The sequence below is a fragment of the Sus scrofa genome, chromosome 17 (genome assembly GCF_054392235.1).
Source record: "Sus scrofa isolate SSC_HxYL_T2T_F1_AM1 chromosome 17, Sscrofa_HxYL_maternal_Yorkshire_Landrace_v2.0, whole genome shotgun sequence".
Lineage (NCBI taxonomy): Eukaryota > Metazoa > Chordata > Mammalia > Artiodactyla > Suidae > Sus > Sus scrofa.
The window spans coordinates 47,927,427-47,952,217 of NC_139399.1; the positions used below are offsets into that span (position 1 = coordinate 47,927,427).

Genomic DNA, 24,791 nt, shown 5'->3' on the forward strand with positions numbered 1-24,791 from the left:
TTGCTTTTGTTACCTATACTTTTGATGTCATATCCAAGAAATCACTGTCATTTCAATGTCATAAAGCCTTTTCCCCTATGTTTTCTTCTAGTTTAATAGTTTAAGATCTCATGTTTAGTACTTTGATCCATTATGAGTTAAGTTTTTTATATGGTATAAGAGTCCATCTTCATTCTTTTTTTTTTTGTCTTTTTGTTGTTGTTGTTGCTATTTCTTGGGCCGCTCCCTCGGCATATGGAGGTTCCCAGGCTAGGGGTTGAATCGGAGCTGTAGCCACCAGCCTACGCCAGAGCCACAGCAACGCGGGATCCGAGCCGCATCTGCAACCTACACCACAGCTCACGGCAACGCCGGATCGTTAACCCACTGAGCAAGGGCAGGGACCGAACCCGCAACCTCATGGTTCCTAGTCGGATTCGTTAACCACTGCGCCACGACGGGAACTCCCCATCTTCATTCTTAAGTATGCGGATATCTAGTTTTCCCGATGTAGACTTGGCACCCTTGTTAAAGATCATTTGATCATATACATGAAGGTTTATGTGGGGATTCTCTACTCTATTACATTGGTGTACATGTCTGTATTTGTGCCACTACTATACGGTTTTGATTACTGTAGCTTTGTATGGTGTTTTGAAACCAGAAATGTGCAGCCTCCAGCTTTGTACTTCTTTCTCAAGATTATTTTGTCTATTAAAAGTCCTTTGAGGAGCTCTCTTGTGGCACAACGGGTTGAGGATCTGGCACTGTCACTGCCGTGGCTTGGGTCACTGCTGTGGTGTGGGTTTGATCCTGGCCTGGAAATTTCCATATGCTACAGACACACACACACACACACACACACACACACACACACACACAAAAGGTCCTTTGACATTCCATATGAATTTTAGATTATGAATTTTAGATTTTTTTTCTATTTGTAAAAAAATGCCATTGGGATTTTGATAGGGATTGTATTGAATGTGTAGATTGCTCTAGGTAATATGGACAAACAATATTAAATCTTCTAATCCATAAGAACGGCATGTTTTCCACTTATTTGTTTCTAAGGTCTTTGTCTTTTGCAGTCTATGTTTTCTTCTTTCCTACCTTTTCTTGTTCTATAAAATGTTTGCATAGTTGCTTTACCATTTCTTTTTTAACTTGTTCATGCTGAATGGGTAGTTTAGTCCAGATCTATTTATTCAAATGCTATGAGGGCAGATCTTCATGAGTCTTCTACTTTATCTGCAATCTACTTATCTTTGAGCTATGATTGAGGTTGGGGATTGTTCTGTACACTTTTCTGCAGATTAAGGTTTGGGGACCAGGGGGAGAGTTCAGATTGTGCTGTGTTCAGCTTCTGCAGGAACACCAGGACTCTGCTTTCTCTTCTGAGATTTAGTTAAATGTCCCCATTCCGGGGTTCATTATACCTATGTCAGGGATATCTTCTAATTCTATGAGGACCTTTCCCCAAATCAGCTAGCAACTTTGGAAAATGGCAGGTCTTCGGAATTTTTCCCTATTTCTGCTGTTATCTGCTTGGTGGTACACAGGAACTTTCAATTTGGGAGGTTTACAGCTTTTTACCCATCTGCCTACTCACTCCATTTGTTTCTCTCTACACCTGGGGTATTAATGAGCATTCGCAAGGTCGTAGCAATATAACCTTCTTCCCCAATAATACCTCTTGGGGAGGGACATACCAGAATCATCCATTTCTTAACTACCACTTGGGAAAGTTATAGCATAAAATCATATCCCTCTCCTCATTTGGTTGCTGCTGATAAAATAGTTTACTGATATCTACTAATTTCTTATTTCATAAGGTATTAGGAAAGAAGGTTCTCTGATCTGGCCTCACTTTATCATCTTTACTAGGATATATGCTTCTTTTTTTTAAACAACTCCATAAAATTTCATTTTATGGCTATATCATCAATATGTAACCAGTCTCCCATTTGCTAGACGTTTAGATTGAATCCATTTAACGTCAATGTAAAAAGAAAAAAACAGTAATACATAATTTAAGGGGGTTACCAGGGTGGAATGTCAGACCTAAATATCCTTTAAGAAGGATTTAAACTTGAAAGTCTATAATAATACAAAATATAATTTATATCTAATTTTTAAGAGGTACTTCTGATTTCAGTTCAATATACTTTTTGTTTTTTTTTTGTTTTTTTTTTTTACTTTTTAGGGCTGTACCCACAGCATATGGAAGTTCCCAGGCTAAGGGTCAAATCTAAGCTGTAGCTGCTGGCCTACACCACAGCCACAACAATGAGGGATCCGAGTGGCATCTGCCATGTACACCACACTTCATGGCAATGCTGGATCCCTTAACCCACTGAGCAAGGCCAGGGATTGTACCCACATCCTCATGGATACTAGTCAGATTTGTTTCCATTGCGCCACAAAGGGAACCCTTAGGTCAACATACTTTGTGACTGAAATGGTACAATAAAACTTGCCAGATGTAGGTCCACTATTTCCAGAATTCTGAAATACTAAAAAGAGAATGGAATATAGAATCTAATTGAAAAGAGACGTTTAGAAAAATAATAGTGACGTTCCTATCGTGGCTCAGTGGTTAACGAATCCAACTAGGAACCATGAGGTTGCAGGTTCCATCCCTAGCCTTGCTCAGTCGGTTAAGGATCCGGCATTGCCATAAGCTATGGTGTAGGCTGCAGACACGGCTCAGATCCTGCGTTGCTGTGGCTCTGGCATAGGCCAGCGGCTACAGCTCTGATTCCACCCCTAGCCTGGGAACCTCCATGTGCTGTAGGAGCGGCCCTAGAAATGGCAAAAAGACAAAAAATAAAAAATAATAATAATAGTATTGTACTTACTCAAAAATATTAATAAGTTGTTCACTTGGTGCATTTTTCAGTCCAGCCACAATACTCTGTAACCGGCTCACACTTTGGGTGGCTGAAGCAACAGGAGTAATGACTGCTTCTTTTTCTCTTAAGTATCGCCGTCCTGTCAGTGGGGTAGAAGGTGCAAATGATGTTTTCTGTCAGAAAAGAAAAACATGTGAGATTTAAAAAGTTACCTTCTTCCTCAATATGTGTTTAATTCAGAACACATCATCTTTTTTTTTTTTTTTTTTTGTCTTTTTTTGCTATTTCTTTGGGCCGCTCCCACGGCATATGGAGGTTCCCAGGCTAGGGGTTGAATCGGAGCTGTAGCCGCCAGCCTACGCCAGAACCACAGCAACGCGGGATCCGAGCTGCGTCTGCAACCTACACCACAGCTCACGGCAACGCCGGATCCTTAATCCACTGAGAAAGGGCAGGGACCGAACCCACAACCTCATGGTTCCTAGTCGGATTCGTTAACCACTGCGCTAAGACGGGAACTCCCATATCATCTTTTCTACTCACATTTAGTAAGTTACTTTTTCCTCCTCTTCTGGTTACCAACCAAATCTGGAGCAATATTATGCTAATAACATCCTTACATCTGAGTAACACTTTTTCAAAGTGCTTTCTATCTATAATCTCATTTTATCTTTATAACATTCATTTGAAATATAACATACACATTTTCATTTTGCACATGAGGAAACAGGCACAGAAACGTTCAAAAAATTGTTTAAGTAACAGACGTAGTATCAGAGCTGGGACTAAAATTTAGGTTTTTATTTTCTAGACCAATGAATTTTCCATTAGACTTCATCCTCCAACTTACCTCACACATAAAAACAGAAATAAGCCTTGGCTATTATGAATCAAATCCAGAATTATATGACCGAAAGTTTAGGAGAGCACAGTTTGTCATGGGTACGAAGTAAACTAAATTTTAAAGCAGGAGAGCAGTGGGGAGTTCCCGCTATAGCTCAGTGGTAGTGAACCTGACTAGTATCCAAGAGGACACAGGTTCAATCCCTGGCCTCGTTCAGTGGGTTAAGGATCCAGTATTGCCACGTACCGCGGCATAGGTCACAGACTTGGCTCAGGTCCCACATTGCTGTGGCTGTGGTGTAGCATAGCAGCTGAAGCTCCAATTCGACCTGAAACCTGGGAACTTCCATATGCTGCAGACGCTGCCCTAAAAAAAGAAGAAGAAAGAAGAAAAAAGATGTTCGTGGCTAAAGTGATGAAAAGAAAGAATTGTAAGAAAACATAAATCTCTTTTCATGTCAAAGATACAGGCATTCTGGGAAAATATCCAAATATGAAATATAGCAAGAAATGAGGTAAAGCCATGAAATGCCATAGTTTTGAAAATTACCTTATAAAGCTTTCATGGGAAATATGAATTAGTAGAAAAAAACTCAAGATTTAGTCTGAAAGATGCTTCTGCTGTTAGTAGAATCATATACAGAGAGAAAAAGATCAGTCAAGACTGAGGCCAGGCTAGGTTATATTACTTTTTCAAAGTGTTGTTGAAGGTTACATTCCACATTAACCTGTGCTGTCAGTTTCCCTAGTGGGGCATCACCAGTGAACTTTCGAGGAGTTCCAATTTCCTCTTCTGCATCTGCTCCCAAAAAGATCCTCTCATCAAAATCACCAACAGTTAAGACATATTCTTCATACTCCTTGTTCACTGCTTTGCTGAAAAGAGAATTATTTTAAGCTGCTAGAATAAAACTAAGTTACACAATGGCTTTATCTTGACTTGAAGATAGATTTGGAGTCTACAGCCTGGAAAAGCTCATGACTTTCTAGTTTCAATCAACTCTGCCCATCTGACAATATCAGAGGTTCTTATCTGGTCATGGACATTCTTTACATTCACATATACAGCAATAAATAACTTTGAAAGGTGAGTAAAAAGAGAATACATACTCAATATGAAAACTAGTTGAACCCAGTAAATATCTGATCATCAAGGAAACAACTGTGTGTTGCTTTGGAATATAAACACATTCTGAGTTTGCCAACATTTGATTAATGAAAGAATGTAAACTTAAATACAGAAGCCATCTGGTCTGTTTATGAGTTAAGAGCCACTGGTTTCTTAAAGGTACTTAAAGACACTGAGCCTTAGGGATTACACCCATTCAATGCCACCAATGCAGAAGAAACTTGAATTTGGAGGATGTACCTTGATATAACATTTCACTTAACAAACTACAACAAATCATTATTGACAGCTTATGCTATGCTAGATATAATTAGTGCTGGATACTTACCTATTATCAGTAAAACTGGAAAGGTCCAGGAGGCATTCTCCCTTTAAAATCTGAGAAGAAAATATCATTTTATGACATCGTATAAGTAAGCATATTAACATACACACAAAAACATGACATTTATCTAAATTTTCACATTGTTGTTATAAGTAACACCCACACAAAAACAGAATTACTAAATATTTCAGACTAGTATATCTTATTTAGTATGTGAATAAAATATTAAAGAATATTTAAAGTCAATTTTTGAAAATACTTTTGAAGTTAGTCTATAGCAGTGGCTTCCAAATTTTAGTGACCTAACAATCATGTAGGGGAACTTGTTAAAAATGCAGGCTGACAGACCTCTAGTCCTGAACTAAGGCAGTATTGTTTAACAAATTCCCCAAAGTGATTCTGATAAAAGCAGTCTAATTTTATTTATTTTATTTTTTTTTGTCTTTTTGCCATTTTCTTGGGCTGCTCCCGCGGCATATGGAGGTTCCCAGGCTAGGGGTCTAATCGGAGCTGTAGCCGCCGGCCTAAGCCACAGCCACAGCAATGCGGGATCCGAGCCGCGTCTGTGACCTACATCACAGCTCATGGCGATGCCGGATCCTTAACCCACTGAGCAAGGCCAGGGATCAAACCCGAAACTTCATGGTTCCTAGTCGGATTCGATAACCACTGAGCCACAACGGGAATTCCGAAAGCCGTCTAAACACTGGTCTATGGAGAATGAAACTAACATTTAGTGAATAATTATATATGTCAGGCAACAATGAGATCCAGCTGTGTAGCACTGGGAACTATATCTAGTCACTTATGATGGAGAATAATGTGAGAAAAAAGAATCTATACATGTATGTGTGACTGGGTCACCATGCTGTATAGTAGAAAATTGACAGAACACTGTAAACCAGCTATAACGGAAAAAAAAAAAAAAATCATTACATTAATATATATACATATACATCAGGCAAGCAAAAACTTCAAACAGTTTAAAGCTAGTATTACTGGTAAGAGAGGAAAAAAACTACCCTGTTATTACTATTTTCTGTGTATCCACATTTAGACTACTATACATCAGAGGTTGTAAACTCAAATGCTTTCAGGGATCAGGGTTCAACATACATAAACTAAGAGAGCATCCTAAAAGAGGTGGCCATCATTTAGTCTGACAACAGTTACCTATGTAAAAATTCATGTAGAAATTCCAACCCAGTACTGACATAGCTTTTGATTTTTTAAAAATTTTCATATAAAAAGTCTTTATATGTATGTTTAAAATTGAACAAGGAGTTCCCGTCGTGGCGCAGTGGTTAACGAATCCGACTAGGAACCATGAGGTTGCGGGTTCGGTCCCTGCCCTTGCTCAGTGGGTTAACGATCCGGCGTTGCCGTGAGCTGTGGTGTAGGTTGCAGACGCGGCTCGGATCCTGCGTTGCTGTGCCTCTGGCGTAGGCCGGTGGCTACAGCTCTGATTCAACCCCTAGCCTGGGAACCTCCATATGCCGCGGGAGTGGCCCAAGAAATAGCAACAACAACAACAACAACAACAACAACAACAACAACAAAGACAAAAAGACAAAAGACAAAAAATAAATAAATAAATAGATAAATAAATAAATAAATAAAATTGAACAAAATAAAAATTAAATAAAAATTTAAAACACCCTAAACAGACCAAACAAAACACCTGTGGCCCCTGGGCAGGAGGACACTGTCCAAATCAGGATATTTTTGGAGTGAAAGAAGACTCTATGATAATACTTATGCCAAGACAACAGCCAGAACCCAGATATTCCAGGCAAACCAAGATGTATGCTCATCATACCCAGGGGCCACTAGTGCAATACTTTTATAGAGCTCAGCAGACATAATCCTTGAGTTCCTTTAAAAGTTTACTTTGTTAAAAAAAAAAAAAGTTTACTTTGCTAAAGATTAAAGTTTTACAGACAAAGAGCCACTTTAAATACATACACACACACACATGCACAAATTAATATCTGTTGAAAGACTAAATAAAAAAGTATAAGAGAAGAACCCAGTTAGGGAAGACTTTATGTTTAGAAAAATATCTCCTAACAGTATCTGTAAAAAGGGGAACCACAGTGACGACCTAATCCAAATTTCTCTTTTTTAATTAAAAAAAACACCTCAAGGCCTAGTTGGATTAAATGACTCAACACTGGGGAAATAAAAAATTAAGACCCAAAGGCAAAAGCCAATTAATAAATATGTCAAGAGCAAAGTAAGTTAATGAGAAAAAAAAAAATCCATGAGTTTCCAGTGTAGTACAGTGAGTTAAGGAGCTGACACTGTCCCTCAGGCAGCATGGGTTCAATCCCCAGCCCAGTGCAGTGGGTTTAAGGATCTGGTGTTGTTGCAGCTGTGGCTTGGATTTGATCCCTGGTCAGGAACTTCTAGAAGCTGTGGGTGTGGCCAAAAAAAAAAAAAAAAAATCCAGAATGCATGCCAGTATCCCACAAGTGGCTATAAAACTGTAAGGGATTTATAAAACTGTAAGAGATTTTGCTCTACTCATATGGAATAAAGCTACAGTTATTATATATCACCCTACTTTTAGTCAACAGTCAGCAATTACTTAAATTGTGGCACTAAACTAGCCTACTCTGACCTCCTGCTTTTCAAAATTCTTTATAGGTTTACTCTGATGTTTTGTTCTTCATAATTCTTTACCAGAACTTCCTACAGTTGCCACCGACAGTCCATTTACTTGACAGTACATATGACTGGTCATATTCTTCAAAAGTTCAGATTCACACATCACAGAAAATCATAGGACAATTCTGCCTCACAGCAGAGACTGAAATCTGGGACTCTTGACCCTGAGTCCTATACTGTTAAGAAGTTGCTTAAAGTATTGTTTTCCCTTTGAGGCTGCTGCTAATCCCCTAATATCTGAGTCATTTAATTGTAAGTACAGTACCTTCCTGTCAAAGAGTTTTGAAATATATGGCTTAAAATAGTGCTCCTTTATTCCTTTGGCTTCTACTAGAAGTCCGTCATGCAGTTCACACAGTACTGCAATGATGCAGGGAGGCTCCTCAGGAGCCCTAAAGTCAGCAGTATGGAAATCAGATGGTAAACCTAGTTTGACGGGGTATAAAGAGCAATGGAGGGAAAAAGAATATGGTCAACTTTTAAAACTCTTTTTCTAAAAATTGATAATCAGTTTTCAAAAATAAATAAGATCTTACCTTTAAATGATGGATTCAGCAAGTCTCGTCTATTTGGGCATATAATAGCATTGGCAAAAATCAGATCCAAGCAGCACAGAAGTAAATGATAAGAGTTTACTAAATCATCTCCAATCATACGAAAATTACCTTTATATGAAAAAAGAGACATAAAACCCAGAAACCTTTCATGTCAAATAGCACCAAGTTCCCACATTAGAAATATAGAACAATTAAAAGTGTAACCTTACCCTTAGTATAAACAAAGAGTGTCCAACAGAAATTAAAAAGCTCCTTAACACTGCAAGGAATCCTCCTAAAAAAAAGGAGGAAAATGTACTTTTATTTGACTAACTTACTAAATATCATTCCACATGTGTCCCTTAAATTGAAACAGCAAATACAACAAATAGTAAAGTCAAATTACCTATAAACTCCCGTTCACAAAGGCCAGACAATTATGGGTTATTAAATGAAGTTAAAAAGTAGACTTTTAAAAACGCAAATTTCCCTTACTACTCAGCCATAAAAAAGAATAAAATAACACCAATAACAGCAACATGGATGCAACTAGAGATTATTATACAAAGTGAAGTAAGTCAGAAAGAAACAAATACCATATGATATCACTTATATGTGGAATCTAAATGTGACACAAATTAATGTACCTACAAAACAGAAACAGGCTCACAGACATAGAGAACAGACTTGTTGTTTGTCACATGGGGTGGCGGGGAGAGGGATGGACAGGGATGGGGGGTTAGTAGACAAACTATTATATTCAGAGTGGATAGATAACAAGGTCCTATGGTATACCATAGGGAATTATATCCAATCTCCTGGGATAGAGCATGATGGAAAATAATATTAAAAAGAATGTATATATATGTATAACTGAGTAACTCTGATGTACAGCAGAAATTGGCACATGGTAAATCAACTATACTTTAATTAAAAAATCAAATGGAAATTATCTTAAGCTTGTATCATAATTTCTATGTCAATTATATAAGAATTAAGGGTCTCACCTCTGCTTCCTGCTTCGTGGTAACTTTGGTGGCTCTTCATATGGACTTTGAAATATATCTAAAAAAATTGGTTCAAATTTCTTGAAAATTACAGTGGACACCTCAAAATTTCTTTCTAGCCTTTCTATACGTTCACGAAATTCTTGTGGCAGGTTCGACATGTCCATCCATTTCTTCATTTTACTAAAAAACTGTATTAAACTAAACGAACAGAAAAAAAGCAACTTTAAAATGAGTCCATATAATGGAAGGAAAAGGAAACACTCTATTTATGCCTAAGAATATTTATTAAAATGCCAAATTGGGGCTCCTATTGTGGCTCAGAAAGTTAAGAACCCAACAGAGTGTGCATGAGGATGTGGGTTTGATCACAGACCTCATTTAGTGGGTTAAGGATCTGGCACTGCCGCAAGCTGTGGCGGTCGTCACAGATGTAGCTTGGATCCAGCATTGCCACGACTGTGGCACAGGCCAGCAGCTGGAGCTCTGATTCGACCCCTAGTTGCAGAACTTCCTTATGCCATAGGTGCAGCCATAAAAAGAAAAAAAAAGCCAGAATTTATTTTTTTTAAAAAGAAACAGGGAGTTCCTGTCATGGCGCAGTGGTTAACGAATCCGACTAGGAGCCATGAGGTTGCGGGTTAGGTCCCTGCCCTTGCTCAGTGGGTTAATGATCCGGCGTTGCCGTGAACTGTGGTGTAGGCTGCAGTCTCAGCTCAGATCCCGCATTGCTGTGGCTCTGGCGTAGGCTGGCGGCTACAGCTCCGATTAGACCCCTAGCCTGGGAACCTCCATATGCCACGGGAGTGGCCCAAAGAAATAGCGAAATGACAAAAAAATAAATAAATAAAAAGAAACAAACGAACAAATAAAAAACCCCACACTCCAAGTGCTATAAAATTACTTTAGTTCGGAGTTCCCGTCGTGGCGCAGTGGTTAACGAATCCGACTAGGAACCATGAGGTTTCGGGTTCGGTCCCTGCCCTTGCTCAGTGGGTTAACGATCCGGCGTTGCCGTGAGCTGTGGTGTAGGTTGCAGACGCGGCTCGGATCCTGCGTTGCTGTGCCTCTGGCGTAGGCCGGTGGCTACAGCTCCGATTCAACCCCTAGCCTGGGAACCTCCATATGCCGAGGGAGCGGCCCAAGAAATAGCAACAACAACAGCAAAAGACAAAAAAGACAAAAAAAAAAAAATTACTTTAGTTCCCAGAACCACTATGAGAATGTAGATTTTGAATTAGGGGTCAATATATAAAATACATTCTACTATACGGGAACACCTACCTACTTCTTCTATTCCCTGCAGCACCCAGACAATACTCTGCAGATAAACTACAGAGTAAATGTTACTCAACAGACTGATAAGTTCACAAAACTATTTTGACAAAAGATAGAATCTCCCAATATCAGATTCTGGAAGTTAATCACAAAGCACCGGACAGTTACAGAGTGGGAATGAAATTCAAGTGTTTGTGTTCCAACGTGTGGTTCCACCACTTAATATAAACTAAAAAGGTAGTATATACCCAGAAAATCACCTAATGGATTATGGCTCAACCCTTCTGGCTTAATTCAATTATGGATGCAATTTTTTATGTCCTCATGTTAGTATGGTCTTAGACTGAAAATCTGTAGTATTAAAGCTCATTTAAGGAGTTCCCATCGTGGCTCAGCGGAAACGAAATCTGACTAGGAACTATGAGGTTGCAGGTTCAATCCCTGGCCTCGCTCAGTGGGTTAAGGATCCAGCATTGCCCTGAGCTGTGATGTAGGTCACAGATGCAGCTCAGATTTGGTGTTGCTGTGGCTGTGGTGTAGGCTAGGAGCTACAGCTCCAATTGGACTCCTAGCCCAGGAACCTCCATATGCCACGTGTGTGGCCCTAAAAACACCAAAAAAAAAAAAAAAAAGAAAAAGCTCATTTAAGTATTTATTTACCACTATATACAGAATGATACTTAATTTTATTTACATGGTGGAAGATATTATTAGCTAGTTGTCCATAGGTGTTCAAACTCCAGACATGCTGACTGAAATCTGAGAATCTTTTTTTTGGTCACACCTGCAGCATGTGGAAGTTCCTGGGCCAGGGATTGAGCCCATTAACACAGGAGTGATCTGAGCCACAGCAGGATAACACTGGATCCTTAATCTGTTAGGACACTAGGGAATTCCCTGAAAGTGTCTTTAAAAGATTCTTATAAATAGCAGCAAAAAAAAAAAAAAAAAAAAAAAAAAAAAAAAAAAAAAGCCAAAAAACCCAAAGGCCAGATTACTGATTATTTTTTTGGATGACAAATTATAGTCTCTTACAGAGAACTGTTTTGGAGGTCAGAGATTATCGGCATGTGAAATCCTTCCCATTGTCTGAGAAATCCCCCATTTTTGAGTCTTGCCTTCTCCTAGACAAATCGGCATTACTAGAAGTTAGGGTGAAATCATAAAACCTGAGGTCTTTAATCAGATATATCTGCTTGGTTTTTTAGTTTTGAGCTGGTGGTACAGATATGAAGAAGTGGTAAGTTATTTTCACAGATCAATAGCAATATTCAGCTCCTGGGGACAAAAATACTGCCAATGTCTAGGGATAGCATTACTGGCTGTGCAAGCTGCGTACTTGTTAGACGGATTCTGTGAGATGCTTTTCAGTTGTGTAGCCAGTATCCTTTTGTTCCTGGCCATTTTCTAAGCCTAGTTTTTCTCTCTCTCTTTTTTATTTTTTTGTCTTTTTAGGGCTGCGTTCATGGCACATGGAGGTTCCTGGGCTAGGGGTCCAATTAGAGCTGTAGCTGCTGGCCTATGCCACAGCCACAGCCACACAAGATCAGAGCGGCATCTGCAACCTACACCACAGTTCATAGCAATGCCAGATCCTTAACCCACTGAGTGAAGCCAGGGATCGAACCTATGTCTTCATGGATACTAGGCAGATTTGCCTAATTTCTGTGGCTGTGGTGTAGGCCAGCAGCTACAGCTCTGATGTGACCCCTAGCCTGGGAACCTCCATGTGCCGTGGATAAGACCCTAAAAAGACAAAAAAATTTAAAAAAAAATAAAGACCAGTGTAGTCACTTTGGAAAATGGTCTGACAATGCCTCAAAACTTTAAACACAGGGTTATCATATGATACAATAATTCCACTTACGCATATATAAAAGAAATGAAAATATATGTCCTCACAAAAAAACTGTACAAAAATGTTCCTAGTAGCAGCATAACAGGTAGAAACAAAAATGTCCATCGACCAAAAAATATTTAAACAAAATGTGGTATATCCATGCAATGGATGAAGTGCTGATACAAGCTACAACATGGATAAACCTTAAAAACATTCTAAGTGAAAGAAGCCAGTCACAAAGAAATATCATATACAGTATGATTCCATTTATATGAAATGTCCAGAATAGGCAAATTAATTGTGACAGAAAGTAGATTGATTAGTGGTTGCAAGAAGATGGGGATTTGGGCAGGAGGGTATCAGGAATGAATGCTAATGAGTAAGAGGTTTCCTCCTGGGGTGATGAAAATGTTCTAAAATTATAGTTAATATGTGAATATATTAAAAACTGTTGAACTGTACACTTTAAATGGATATTTGACTTACATCTTAATAAGGCTTATTAAAAAAACAAAATATTATTCACAAAAGTATGCTAAAAATGTTAACATATGGAGTTCCCGTCCTGGTGCAGTGGTTGGCGAATCCGACTGGGAAAGATGAGGTTGTGGGTTCGATCCCTAGCCTTGCTCAGTGGGTTGAGGATCTGGAGTTGCCATGGGCTGTGGTGTGGGTCACAGACGCAGCTCGGATCCTGTGTTGCTGTGGCTGTGGCGTAGGCTGGCGACTGAAGCTCTGATTGGACCCCTAGCCTGGGAACCTCCATATGCTCCAGGTGTGGCCCTAGAAAAGATGAAAACACACACACACATACACACAAAGTATTAATATATTTACCTCTCTAAAGACAATTTGACAACATGAGTATAAAGCCTTAAAAATGCTCAAATTCTTTCATCCATATATTGCTTTTCATACGATTCTGAGAGGGTCAAAGATATAGGCGAAAGTATGTATATATACAAAGGTGAATATCATGATACTCTGTATTTTCCTTTTCAGTTTTCTTTTTTTTAATAGGTAATATGCACAATAGCAAAATTTAAAAGATACTAAAGGATACATGATGAAAAGTCTCTCCCTGCATCATCTCCTTTCTAGTTTTCCCCTACTAAAACAATCAATTTTGCCTTAGTGATTAATTACACTGTTATTAGTTTATCCTTGCACAGCTTTTAAAGGCATTTATAAACATACACTTAATTAAATGTTTTTTTTTTCACTCAAATGATACCATACTACCCAGGATATTCTGCACTTTGCTTTTCTCCTGTAACTTGGAAATCTTTTTATTTATTTATTTATTTATTGGTCTTTTTGCCATTTCTTGGGCTGCTCCCGTGGTATATGGAGGTTCCCAGGCTAGGGGTCGAATCGGAGCTGTAGCTGCCAGCCTACGCCAGAGCCATAGCAACGCAGGATCCGAGCCGCGTCTGCGACCTATACCACAGCTCACAGCAATGCCGGATCGTTAACCCACTGAGCAAGGGCAGGGATCGAACCCGCAACTTCATGGTTCCTAGTCGGATTTGTTAACCAGTGCGCCACAACGGGAACTCATGGAAATCTTTTTATGTCAGTTCATATAAAACTCCTTCCATAATTTTAAGAGCTATAGTTTATTCCACTGTATGGATGTGCCATAAATTTATTTAACCAATCTCTTTTAGCACTTAAACTTTTTATTTTGAAATAACATCAAACTTACAGAAAAGTTTCAAGAACAGTATATAGGAACTCCTTTATTCGCCAATATACACCAATTATTAACATTTTGTGTATCTGTTTTGTCATCCGTCTCTCTCTCCCCCTCTGTGTATATACGTATATCTTCCTTGATTTACAATGGGGTTACATCCCAATAAACCCATTGTTAAGTTGAATATATTATAAGCCAAAAATGCATTTAACATACCTAACCTATCAATTATCATAGCTTAGCCTAGGCTACCTTAAAAGTGCTCAGAACACTTACATTAGCCTACAGTTGGGTAAAATCATCTAACACAAAGAGTATTTTATAATAAAGAGTTGACTATCTTATGTAGTTTAACAAATACTGTACTGAAAGTGAAAAACAGAAAGGTTGTATGGAGACAGAATGGTTGTAGGCCTATTGGTTGTTTACCCTTGTGATTGCACGGCTGACTGGGAGCTGTGGCCCACTGCTGCTGCCTGGCATCATGAGATGGTATCATAACCTTGTCAAGTCAAAAACCTTAAGTCAAATCATCGTCTGTATATATAGCCACATATGTGATGGTTAATTTTATGTGTCAACTTGACTGGGCCACAGTGGCCAGTTAGCTGGTCAAACATTCTGGATATTTCTGTGAAGATTTTTTGAATGAGATCAACATTTCTTAGATGAGTCATGTATGGACTTGGACTTCCACTGCCAATCTGCGCCAAAGCCAATCTGGCTAGAGTCAGTGCCGAGTGCCCCATCTGCTACCAGCAAAAGTTCTTTAGGAGGCTGTATGTGCTCTGAATCAGCAATCATTATGGTGCTTCTTCTCCCATAGACAAGATTCTCAGGTCCAGGAATCAAGAGGTGGAAATGAGAGTTTCACCACTCACTATTACCCCTAGTGACCCACTAGCAAAATTTTTGCTTCCTATCCCTGTGACATTATGCTCTGTTAGCCTAGAGGTCTTAGTTCCAAAGGGAGAAACGCTTTCACCAAGAGACACAACAGTAATTCGCTGAAATGGAAGACTGCTATCCAACCACTTTGTGCCTCTAAAGCAATAGGTAAAGAAGAGAGTTACTGTGCTGGCTAGAGTCACTGATCTGACTACTAAGGAGAAATTGAACTACTCCGCCATAATGGATATAAAGAATAGGTTACAGAAACCCTTGTACAACAGAAATTGACAGAACATTGTAAATCAACTGTATTAAAAACAATTCTTTTAAAAAAGAAATCCCTTAAGGGATCTCTTGTATTACCATGCCCTATGACTAAAGTCAATAGAAACTACAATAACCTAATCCAGGCAAGACTCTGGCCCAGACTCTTCAGGAATGAAGGGTTGGGTCACCACACCAAGTAAAGAACCATGACCAGCTGAGATGCTTCCTGAGAGGGCAAGAGAAACAAAGACTAGGCAGTGGGAAGTTGTTTTTGTTTTTGTTTTTTTGTCTTTTTAGAGCTGCACCCAAGGCATATGGGGAGGTTCCCAGGCTAGGGGTCTAATTGGAGCTGTTGCTGCCGGCCTATGCCAGAACCACAGCAATGCCAGATCTGAGCCACGTCTGCGACCTACACTACAGCTCATGGCATCCTTAACCCACTGAGCGAGGCCAGAGATCAAACCCGCAACCTCATGGTTCCTAGTCAGATTTGTTTCCACTGCACCATGACGGGAACTCCTGGGAGATGGTTAATACCAACCACGACCATGTGACTAGCTCCAAAATGATTATAGTCATGACTATTTCTTCCTTATTTTGTTACAAACATGTTTGTATGTATTAAATGTCTCCGTATTTTTCTTTCTTTTTTTTTGTCTTTTTAGGGTCACACCCACAGCATATGGAGATTGCCAGGCTACAGCAACGTGGGATCTGAGCGGCATCTGCAACTTACAACACAGCTCACAGCAACGCTGGATTCTTAGCCCACTGAGCAAGGCCAGGGATTGAACCCACAACCTCATGGTTACTAGTCAGATTCATTTCTGCTGTGCCACAATGGGAACTCCATGTCTTTGTATTCTTTAGTTATCCTCTTGTTATATAACATAATGTGTACATACTGACTTTATATCCCAGAACTTAGGTACTGTTAACTTTACTTCTCAGCATTTAAGTTATAGGATATCAAGAAAAGTAAACATCACCCTGAATCACTCATCACTCTGAATCTTCTTTTGGGAAAAGGGATAGCACATTTTTGGTCTACATAGGATACTTATCTCATGTTAGGCTAATGTATGATCTCTTTATTGATTTTATTTGGGGATTAGGTATAGCTTAAGGAGTTATGCACGAGTGCCCAGATATTTAGTCAAACATTATTCCAATGTTTCTGTTAAGGTATTTGGGGGGATGAAATTAACAATTGGATTGGTGGATTCTAAGATTATTCTCCATAGTGCAGGTGGGCCTCATCTAATCAGTTGAAGGTTTTAACAGAAAAGACTGACCTCCTCCCAAGTAAAAAGGAATTCTGCCAGCAGACTGACTGCATTTGCATTCAAATTGCAACTCTTTTCTGGGTTGCCTGTCCACTGGCCTACCCGATTTTGGACTCTCCATACATTCTATCGGTTTTGTTTCTCTGGTGAACTACAATATACACGTAATTTTATTCTGAACCATTTAAGAGTAAGGTGTAGATATCACATCCCTTTATTCATGAATACTTTTCTACTTTCATAAATAGAAATTTAGTTTCTATTTTCTAAGAGGTCTTACATGACCAAGTGCAATGATCAAAATCAGAACATTTTATACTGATAAAATACTATTAGTCTATATTTAAATTTAAAATTCACCAATTTTCTCAATAATGTTCTCTACAGCAATTTCAAATTTCCAAACCAAGGATGTAACCCAGCAGCATGCACTTCATTTATGCGTTCTTTCCTTTTAGTTTCCTTCAGGCTGTAACATGCTTTACACTGTCTTTTGTGACACCAACATTTTGGAAGAGGACAGGTCAGCTACTTTGTAGTATGTTCCTACATGCTTCGGCCATTATTAGATTTAGGCCATGTACTGACAGAGTACCACATAAATGATGTCAGATCCTTCTGAGGATCATAATCATTTACCCTTTATTGATAATAACTCTGCATTTGATTTAGGTGTTATCTGCAGGTTTTCCACTTTAAAGTTACTATTTCTCCCTTTGTAACTAATAAGTGACTTGTAGGGAGATACTCTGTAATTATGCAAATATTCTCCTCCTCACTAGTTTTAGCATCCATTGGAGATTTTTGCCTCAAGCAATTATTGTAATAAGGCTGCAAAACTGTGATTCTTTTTTCCAATTCTATCATTTCTTCTACCTTTACTAGTCAAAATTCTAACATAAGAGACTTCCCTTCTCCCCTATTCATCATCAGTATAGATTTTATTCACAGATATAATCCCTTATTGTTCCTATTCATTTTGATGCTCAGATTATCCCAATATGGTTACTTCTGGGAGCCTTTTCAAACTACTTCCTATGTGCCTTGGACATGTCCGCAACATTTTTTTGAGCACTTCCTTACTTTCTGGCATAAGTTGTTCTAGGTCATCCAGAAAAACATGTCTGTCAGAGCTTTTTTTTTTTTTAATGACCACATCTGTGGCATATGGAAGTTCCTGGGCCAGGGACTGAACCTGAGCTGTAGCCACAACCTATGCCGCATTTATGGCAACGCCAGGTCCTTTAAATCACTGAAATGGGCCACTGGGCCTGCATCTCCGAAGTGACCCAAGCTGCTGCAGTTGGTTTCTTAACCCACTGCAACAGAGAGGGAACTCCTGCCAGAGCTTCTGAATCAGCCATTTCCTTGATGACATTATGCTAAGTATTAACTTGTTGTGTCCTTCCTTAAAGACATTATGCTAAGCTATTATTTGAAGACATTATGCTAAGTGGAAAAAAAAAGTCACAAAAGGACAATATTGCATGATTCCACATATATGAGGTACCTGGAATAGTCAAATTCATAAGACACAAAGGAGAATGGTAGCTGCCAAGGGCTATGAGGAGGAGGGAGAAGGAAGTTATTGTTTAACTGGTATGGAGTTTAAATTTGGGAAGATGAAAAAGTTCTGGAGATGGATGGCGGTGAGGGTTGTTGTTCAATGTGAATGTATTTAATGACACTGAATTGTACAAATAAGATTGGTTAAAATGGTAAATTTTATGTTTACGTATATTTTATCACTTACACATACCCCCTCCCAAAAAAGTATAAAGTAGGGATGGTAATATGGGACATATATTTCCAAATATTACTTCTCAATACTTAAAACAAAGGGATTTATTAAAATGGATTTAAAATTCAAATTACAAAATAGATATTACTTTTTAATACCACAATTAATAGCAGAACAAATTTTTACATGAAACTTCCTTTTTAAGTATGAAGTTGCTTAGGTTAAATTTTTTGTAAACTGAGATGAATATAGATACAGTTCAAAATGAGACTTATTAATATAAATCTTTGTACAGGTACATATGTAACTCTGGACTTGGGAGGCTCTGCCACTTATTTTGGTAGAAAACCTCTGGGAAGTAATTTAATCACATGGTGACTTGGTTTCCTCATCTTTAAAATGAGATTAATTTCATAGGATTAGGGTGAGGATTAAATGAAAAAGATATATAATACAGTGTTTGGAGTTCCCGTCATGGCTCAGTGGTTAACGAATACAACTAGGAACCATGAGGCTGCAGGTCTGTTCCCTGGCCTTGCTCAGTGGGTTAAGGATTCTGGCGTTGCCGTGAGCTGTGGTGTAGGTTGCAGACCTGGCTCAGATACCGCGTTGCTGTGGCTCTGGCGTAGGCCAGCGGCTACAGCTCCGATTGGACCCCTAGCCTGGGAACCTCCATATGCCGTGGGAGCGGCCCTGGAATAGGCAAAAAAAGACAAAAAAAAATACAGTGTTTGGCATATATAGTGTATTTACCTATGTATATGATATAGGTGAATACTCAATAAAAATCTGCTAGTTTTACATGGGTATATATAAATTTATATATATATAGTATTTTGTAGTATGATTTATTAACATTTTTTGGATGAGTATTTTCTTATGTCTATAAAGATCTACAAAATCATTTAAAATTATATTTAAAATTTTGAAAATGAAGCAAATTACAATAAATCACTGTAAATAATATCGCTTACAATTCTTTTTTATTTGCCTGAATAAACATGCTTATGTTGGTCAACTGCTCTTTTAGCAGTTAAGAATCTGACACCTGGTTCCTTGGTGGTATAGCGAGTTGGGGCTCCAGTGTTGTCACTGCTATGGCTCTGGTCACTGCCGTGGCTCAAGTTTGATCCCTGGCCTGGGAATTTCCTCATGCTGCAGGCACAGCCAAAAAACCAAAAAAAACAGACACTTAATTTTTTTTTAACCAAACTACGTTTAAAAAACACATATATTTTGACCAGTCACTATACTTTTAGGAATTTATCTGAAATACTTATTTACAATAATGTTTGCTTGTTTGCAATCACAAAGGACTGGATATAATCTAAATGCCTATCAAATAAGGGAGCTGGCTAAATAAAAATCCTTACTTATATCTAATATCCTATAGTTGTTAAAAAAAATTAGTGAGGTATAGCTATACATGGTGATATAGAAAGATTTCCAGAATATAAAGAAAAGCAAGTGCAGAAAATACATATAGTATGATATCACTTAAGCTTACCAAAAAACAATCAAAAAAGTAAAAAACAGATTTTTTTCTGTTTAACAATTTCATAACAGTAAATTGCTGGAGTTCCACTGTAGTGGAGCTTCCATTGTGGCTCAGAGGTAACGAACCCAACTTGTATCCTTGAGGACAAGGGTTCGATTCCAGCCCTGCTCATTGGGTTAAGGATCTGATGTTGCCATGAGCTTCGGTGTAGGTAGCAGATGCAGCTCCGATTCGATCCCTAGCCTGGCAACTTCCATATGCCACATGTGAGGCCCTAAACAGCAAAAAAAAAAAAATGCTAATGGCAATAAACTTTGGGAAGTGAAAAAAGGAGGTGATTATCTTTCTACTTTCAACCCTTCGGTATTATTTGAAAATTTTAAAAACTTTTTTTATTGTGGTAAAAGTATATACACAACATAAAAATTACCATTTAAACCATTTTTAAGTTTACTGTTCAGTGGCATTAACCATTACCACCATCTACCTCAAGAACTCTTTTTTTTTTTTTTTTTTAGGGTTGCACCTGCTGCACATGGAGGTTTCCAGGGTAGGGGTCTAGACGGAGCTACAGCTGCAGCCATAGCAACGCCAGGTCTAAGCCGTGTCTTCAACCTACACCACAGTTCACAACAATGTCAGATCCTTAACCCACTGAGTGAGGCCAGGGATTGAACCCAAAACTTCACGGTTCCTAGTCGGATTCGTTTCCACTGAACCATGTCAGGAATTCCCTTTTTTTTTTTTTTTTAAAGTAAACTCTTTTCATTATTTGAAATTTTTGTCATAAGCTTGTATTGCTCTTAATTCAGTTTTTCCTTTTTGTTTAGTTTCCCCAACAACATATAATTACAAAGACTTAAAAATTTAATATGGTCAGTAATGAGGAATATCAATATAAAAAGGTTTGGCTCAATTAAAAAAATAACCTCGGAGTTCCTATCGTGGCGCAGTGGTTAATGAATCCGACTAGGAACCATGAGGTTGCAGGTTCGGTCCCCACCCTTGCTCAGTGGGTTAACGATCCGGTGTTGCCATGAGCTGTGGTGTAGGTTGCAGACTCGGCTCGGATCCCGCGTTGCTGTGGCTCTGGCGTAGGCCAGTGGCTACAGCTCCAATTAGACCCCTAGCCTGGGAACCTCCATATGCTCGGGAGCGGCCCAAAGAAATAGCAAAAAAAAAGACAAAAAAAAAAAAAAAATTACCTCAACTCCACACATCTTAGTTATAGTTTCATTTCAATTTATCATGAATGACAAAGAGTGTATTTATTAAAATTTTCTTTTGTTTTGGCATGTGGAAGTTCCTGGGCTAGGGATCAAACCCATGCCACAGCAGTGACCTGAACTGCTACAGTGACAATGCCGGATACTTATTTTTATCCACTGTGCCACAAGGGAACGACTAAAGTATTGTGCTTCCCCCTCCTCCCCACCCCCCCCGCCAGCTGTACCCACAGCATATGGAAGTTCCAAGGACAGGGACTGAATATGAGCCACGTCTGTGACCTACACCATAGCTGCAGCAATCCTGTTGCACCACAGCAGGAATTCCACAGAAACTCCTAAAGTTTGGAAAATTGTTTACACTTAATTATTTTTCAATTTGTAGAAACCAAAATTGTTCTGGGAAGCTGAACATTAGTGACTTTCCAAATTTAGATCTCTCCATTTCTGTTTTGTATTCAAATAGTTCCATAAGAATACTAGAGCAAGTAAAAGCTATAGCTAAGACCCACCAATTGCTTACTATTTGCAAGGGATAAATATTAACCATACACTAGAGAAACAGGATAACATCTTCAGCAGATGATCAAAATTAACATCAGAGGTAGAACATCTCATTAACAATGAGAGGTAGAAGGATATCATGTACCTCTAAGATATGAATACTAAGGACACAAAAGCACTTATGCAGTTTTCCATCTGGGAATGTAAAACTTGCATCTAAGCATAAAGAAACATGAAATAAATCCAAAGCGAGGAACAATCTATTAAAAAGCGGGGGCAGGGTGGTTGTGAACTATACTCCTCAAAAATATCAACGTCATAAAAGATAAAGGCTGTGGAAATGTTCCTCATTAAAGAAGACTGAAGAGACACAGTAAGTGAATGCATTACCTGATACTAGAATGGAATTTTTTTTTTTTTTTTAATTTTTAAGGAAAAAAAAAAAAATCCTGGAGTTCCCGTCATGGTGCAGTGGTTAACAAATCCGACTAGGAACCATGAGGTCGCAGTTCGATCCCTGGCCTTGCTCAGTGGGTTAAGGATCTGGCGTTGCTGTGAGCTGTGGTGTGGGTCGCAGATTTGGCTTGGATCTCGAATTGCTGTGGTTCTGGCATAGGCCGGCGGCTACAGCTCTGATTAGACACATAGCCTGGGAACCTCCATATGCCGCAGGAGTGGCTCAAGAAAAGGCAAAAGGCAAAAAAAAAAAAAAATCCTATAAAGAATGTTACTAGGAGCTCCCGTTGTGTCACAGTGGAAACAAACCTGACTAGTATCCATGAAGACAAGGGTTTGATCCCTGGTATCACTCAGTGGCTTAAGGATCTGGTATTGCCATGAGCTGTAATGGAGGTCGCAGCTGCAGCTCAGATCCTAAGTTGCTGTGGTTGTGGCATAGGCTGGCAGCTGCAGCTCTGATTCTACCCCTAGTCTGGGAACTTCCATATGCCATGAGTGAGGCCCTAAAACGCAAAAAAAAAAAAAAAAAAAAAGTTACTGGGAGTTCTCGCTGTAGGGAGGTGGGTTAATGATCTGGTTTATCTCTGTGGTGTTGCCAGTTTGATCCCTGGCAGGCTGCAGTTGTGGCACAGGTCACAGATGTGGCTTGGACTCGATTCCTGGCCCAGGAAACCACGGGTACAGCAAACAAAGGGGAAGAAAAAGAATATTACTGGGAGTTCCCGTCATTGCTCAGTGGTTAACAAATCCGACTAAGAACCATGAGGTTGCGGGTTCGGTCCCTGGCCTTGCTCAGTGGGTTAAAGATCCAGTGTTGCCGTGAGCTGTGGTGTAGGTTGCAGACGTGGCTCAGATCCCACGTTGTTGTGGCTGTGGTGTAGGCCGACGGCTACAGCTCTGATTAGACCCCTAGCCTGCGAACCTTCATATGCCGCAGGAGCAGCCCTAGAAAAGGCAAAAAGACAAAAAAAAAAAAAAAAAAAAAAAAAGAATATTATTGGAGGAATTCCCTGGTAGCCCAGTAGTTAAGGATTTGTCTTTGTCACTGCTGTGGCTCAAATTTGATGCCTGGCCCAGAAACTTCCATATACTGCAGATGCAGCAAAAAAAAAAAAAGATACTGGATCAACTAAAAAAACTGGAATAGAGATGGTGGATTATATATTATTACATCAATGTTAACTTTGTTGAAGTTGATAACTGTACTATAGTTATTTAAGGAAACACACGCTGAAATATTTATGGATAAAAGGCTATAGTAGACACTACTTAAATTGAAATAGTTGAGGAAAAATACTATTTAAGAGAAAAAGATCAAATGATTTAGCAAGTAAGGTAAAATGTCAATAAAAGGTGAATCCCGGTCAAGCATATATATATGGATATTCTTTGTAGTTTTATTTTTGCAACTTTTCTGGAAGCTTAAATTATTCTCAAATTTAAAGTATTAATGAAAGAATTACAGATAAAAAAGATTTTTTTTGTCTTTTCTGGGGCCACTCCTGAGGCATATGGAGGTTCCCAGGCTAGGGGTCTAATTGGAGCTGTAGCCGCTGGCCTACACCCAGCCACAGAAATGCCAGATCCAAGCTGCGTCTGCGACCTACACCACAGCTCACAGCAACACCAGATCCTTAACCCACTGAGCAAGGCCAGGGATCCAACCCACAACCTCAGGGTTCCTAGTCGGATTCGTTAACCACTGAGCCACGACGGGAACTCCAAAAAAGATTTAGAAGAGAGGTCTCTGAAGTTAGAATTTGAGGAAGAGGAGTTTTCATTGTGGTGCAGCAGAAACGAATCCTCCTGTGGCATAGGCTGGCATCTGTAACTCCAATTTGACCCCTAGCCTGGGAACCTTCATTAGCCACGGGTCTGGCCCTAAAAAGCAAAATAAATAAATAAATTTGAGGATGAGGAAGAAAGGCCGAGGAAGAATATGAGAACTGGGAAAAGATATCCATATGATAAGCTTAGAATGGAATGAAGTTAAATAATTTAAAATAAAGAGAAATTAAATCTAGGACTTATAAAGCAGTATTTAAAAAGTCAAAGTGCTTTACCTTAATTTAGCTGAACGTAGTATTCTGGTAAGTGAAACACAATTTCCTTCCATGATACCCTTTCCAACCGTGGGAATAATGCTTTTGCGGCATGCAACATATAATGAACATGCCAACCAGTGTATAACTTCTCCCTGACAGGCAAAAGACAAACAGTAAAATGCATATATTATGTTAAAATGCCTGACTTCTAGAACCAAGAGAGATCTTAGAATTATTTGGTCTAATTTTCATCCTGTATTAACAGGCCAGAGAACTGAAGATATTCGCCCAAGATCAAAATGTTTAGTTAACTGCAGTAATGGGTATAAAACTCCTTACACTATGTTCTACATAACACACTAAACTCATTACTAATCGAAAGAAAGATCTCTCACCTATATCCCAAATCTGACATTATTGAAAGAGTTCTCTTAAAATTTCTCAGCATTAGCTTTCTCGATTTTATAACACCAGTCATGGCCTTGATGATGCTGAAGTTCCTTTCTACCATTTTAATCCGTTTGGCAGAAAAAGGAAGAGCAGAAAGTTCGTAAGGGAATTACACATAAAGAAATTAAATACACATAAAAGAACATGTGGCTCAGGGGAAACAAACCCAACTAGTAACCATGAGGATGTGGGTTAGATCCATGGCCTCACTCAGTGAGTTAAGGATCTGGCTTTGCTGCAAGCTGTGATGTAGTTCCAAGATT

At 39.0% G+C, this 24,791-nt stretch overlaps 1 protein-coding gene across 49 annotated transcripts in view; it reads right to left on the reverse strand.

The window, feature by feature from the left end:
- Positions 1–24,791, reverse strand: part of RBL1 (RB transcriptional corepressor like 1) — a 77,904-nt gene that overhangs the window by 49,679 nt on the left and 3,434 nt on the right. For 11 of the 49 annotated variants that reach the window (XR_014832259.1, XM_021077349.2, XM_085003780.1 and 8 more), the window contains exons 2-9: positions 24,097–24,230; positions 9,345–9,545; positions 8,568–8,632; positions 8,338–8,466; positions 8,067–8,227; positions 5,135–5,184; positions 4,406–4,553; positions 2,841–3,007 (exon numbers count right to left, since the gene is read on the reverse strand). Coding sequence is in view for 30 of the 49 variants with exons in the window: in XM_021077349.2 (XP_020933008.1) it covers positions 2,841–3,007; positions 4,406–4,553; positions 5,135–5,184; positions 8,067–8,227; positions 8,338–8,466; positions 8,568–8,632; positions 9,345–9,545; positions 24,097–24,230 (1,055 nt within the window). In the remaining 19 variants the exon portion in view is untranslated. Of the gene's footprint in view, positions 1–2,840; positions 3,008–4,366; positions 4,554–5,134; positions 5,624–6,655; positions 7,582–8,066; positions 8,228–8,337; positions 8,467–8,567; positions 8,633–9,344; positions 9,546–24,096; positions 24,231–24,791 lie in introns of those variants that run through there. The other 38 variants (XM_021077348.2, XM_085003778.1, XM_021077344.2 and 35 more) reach the window with 8 other exon arrangements.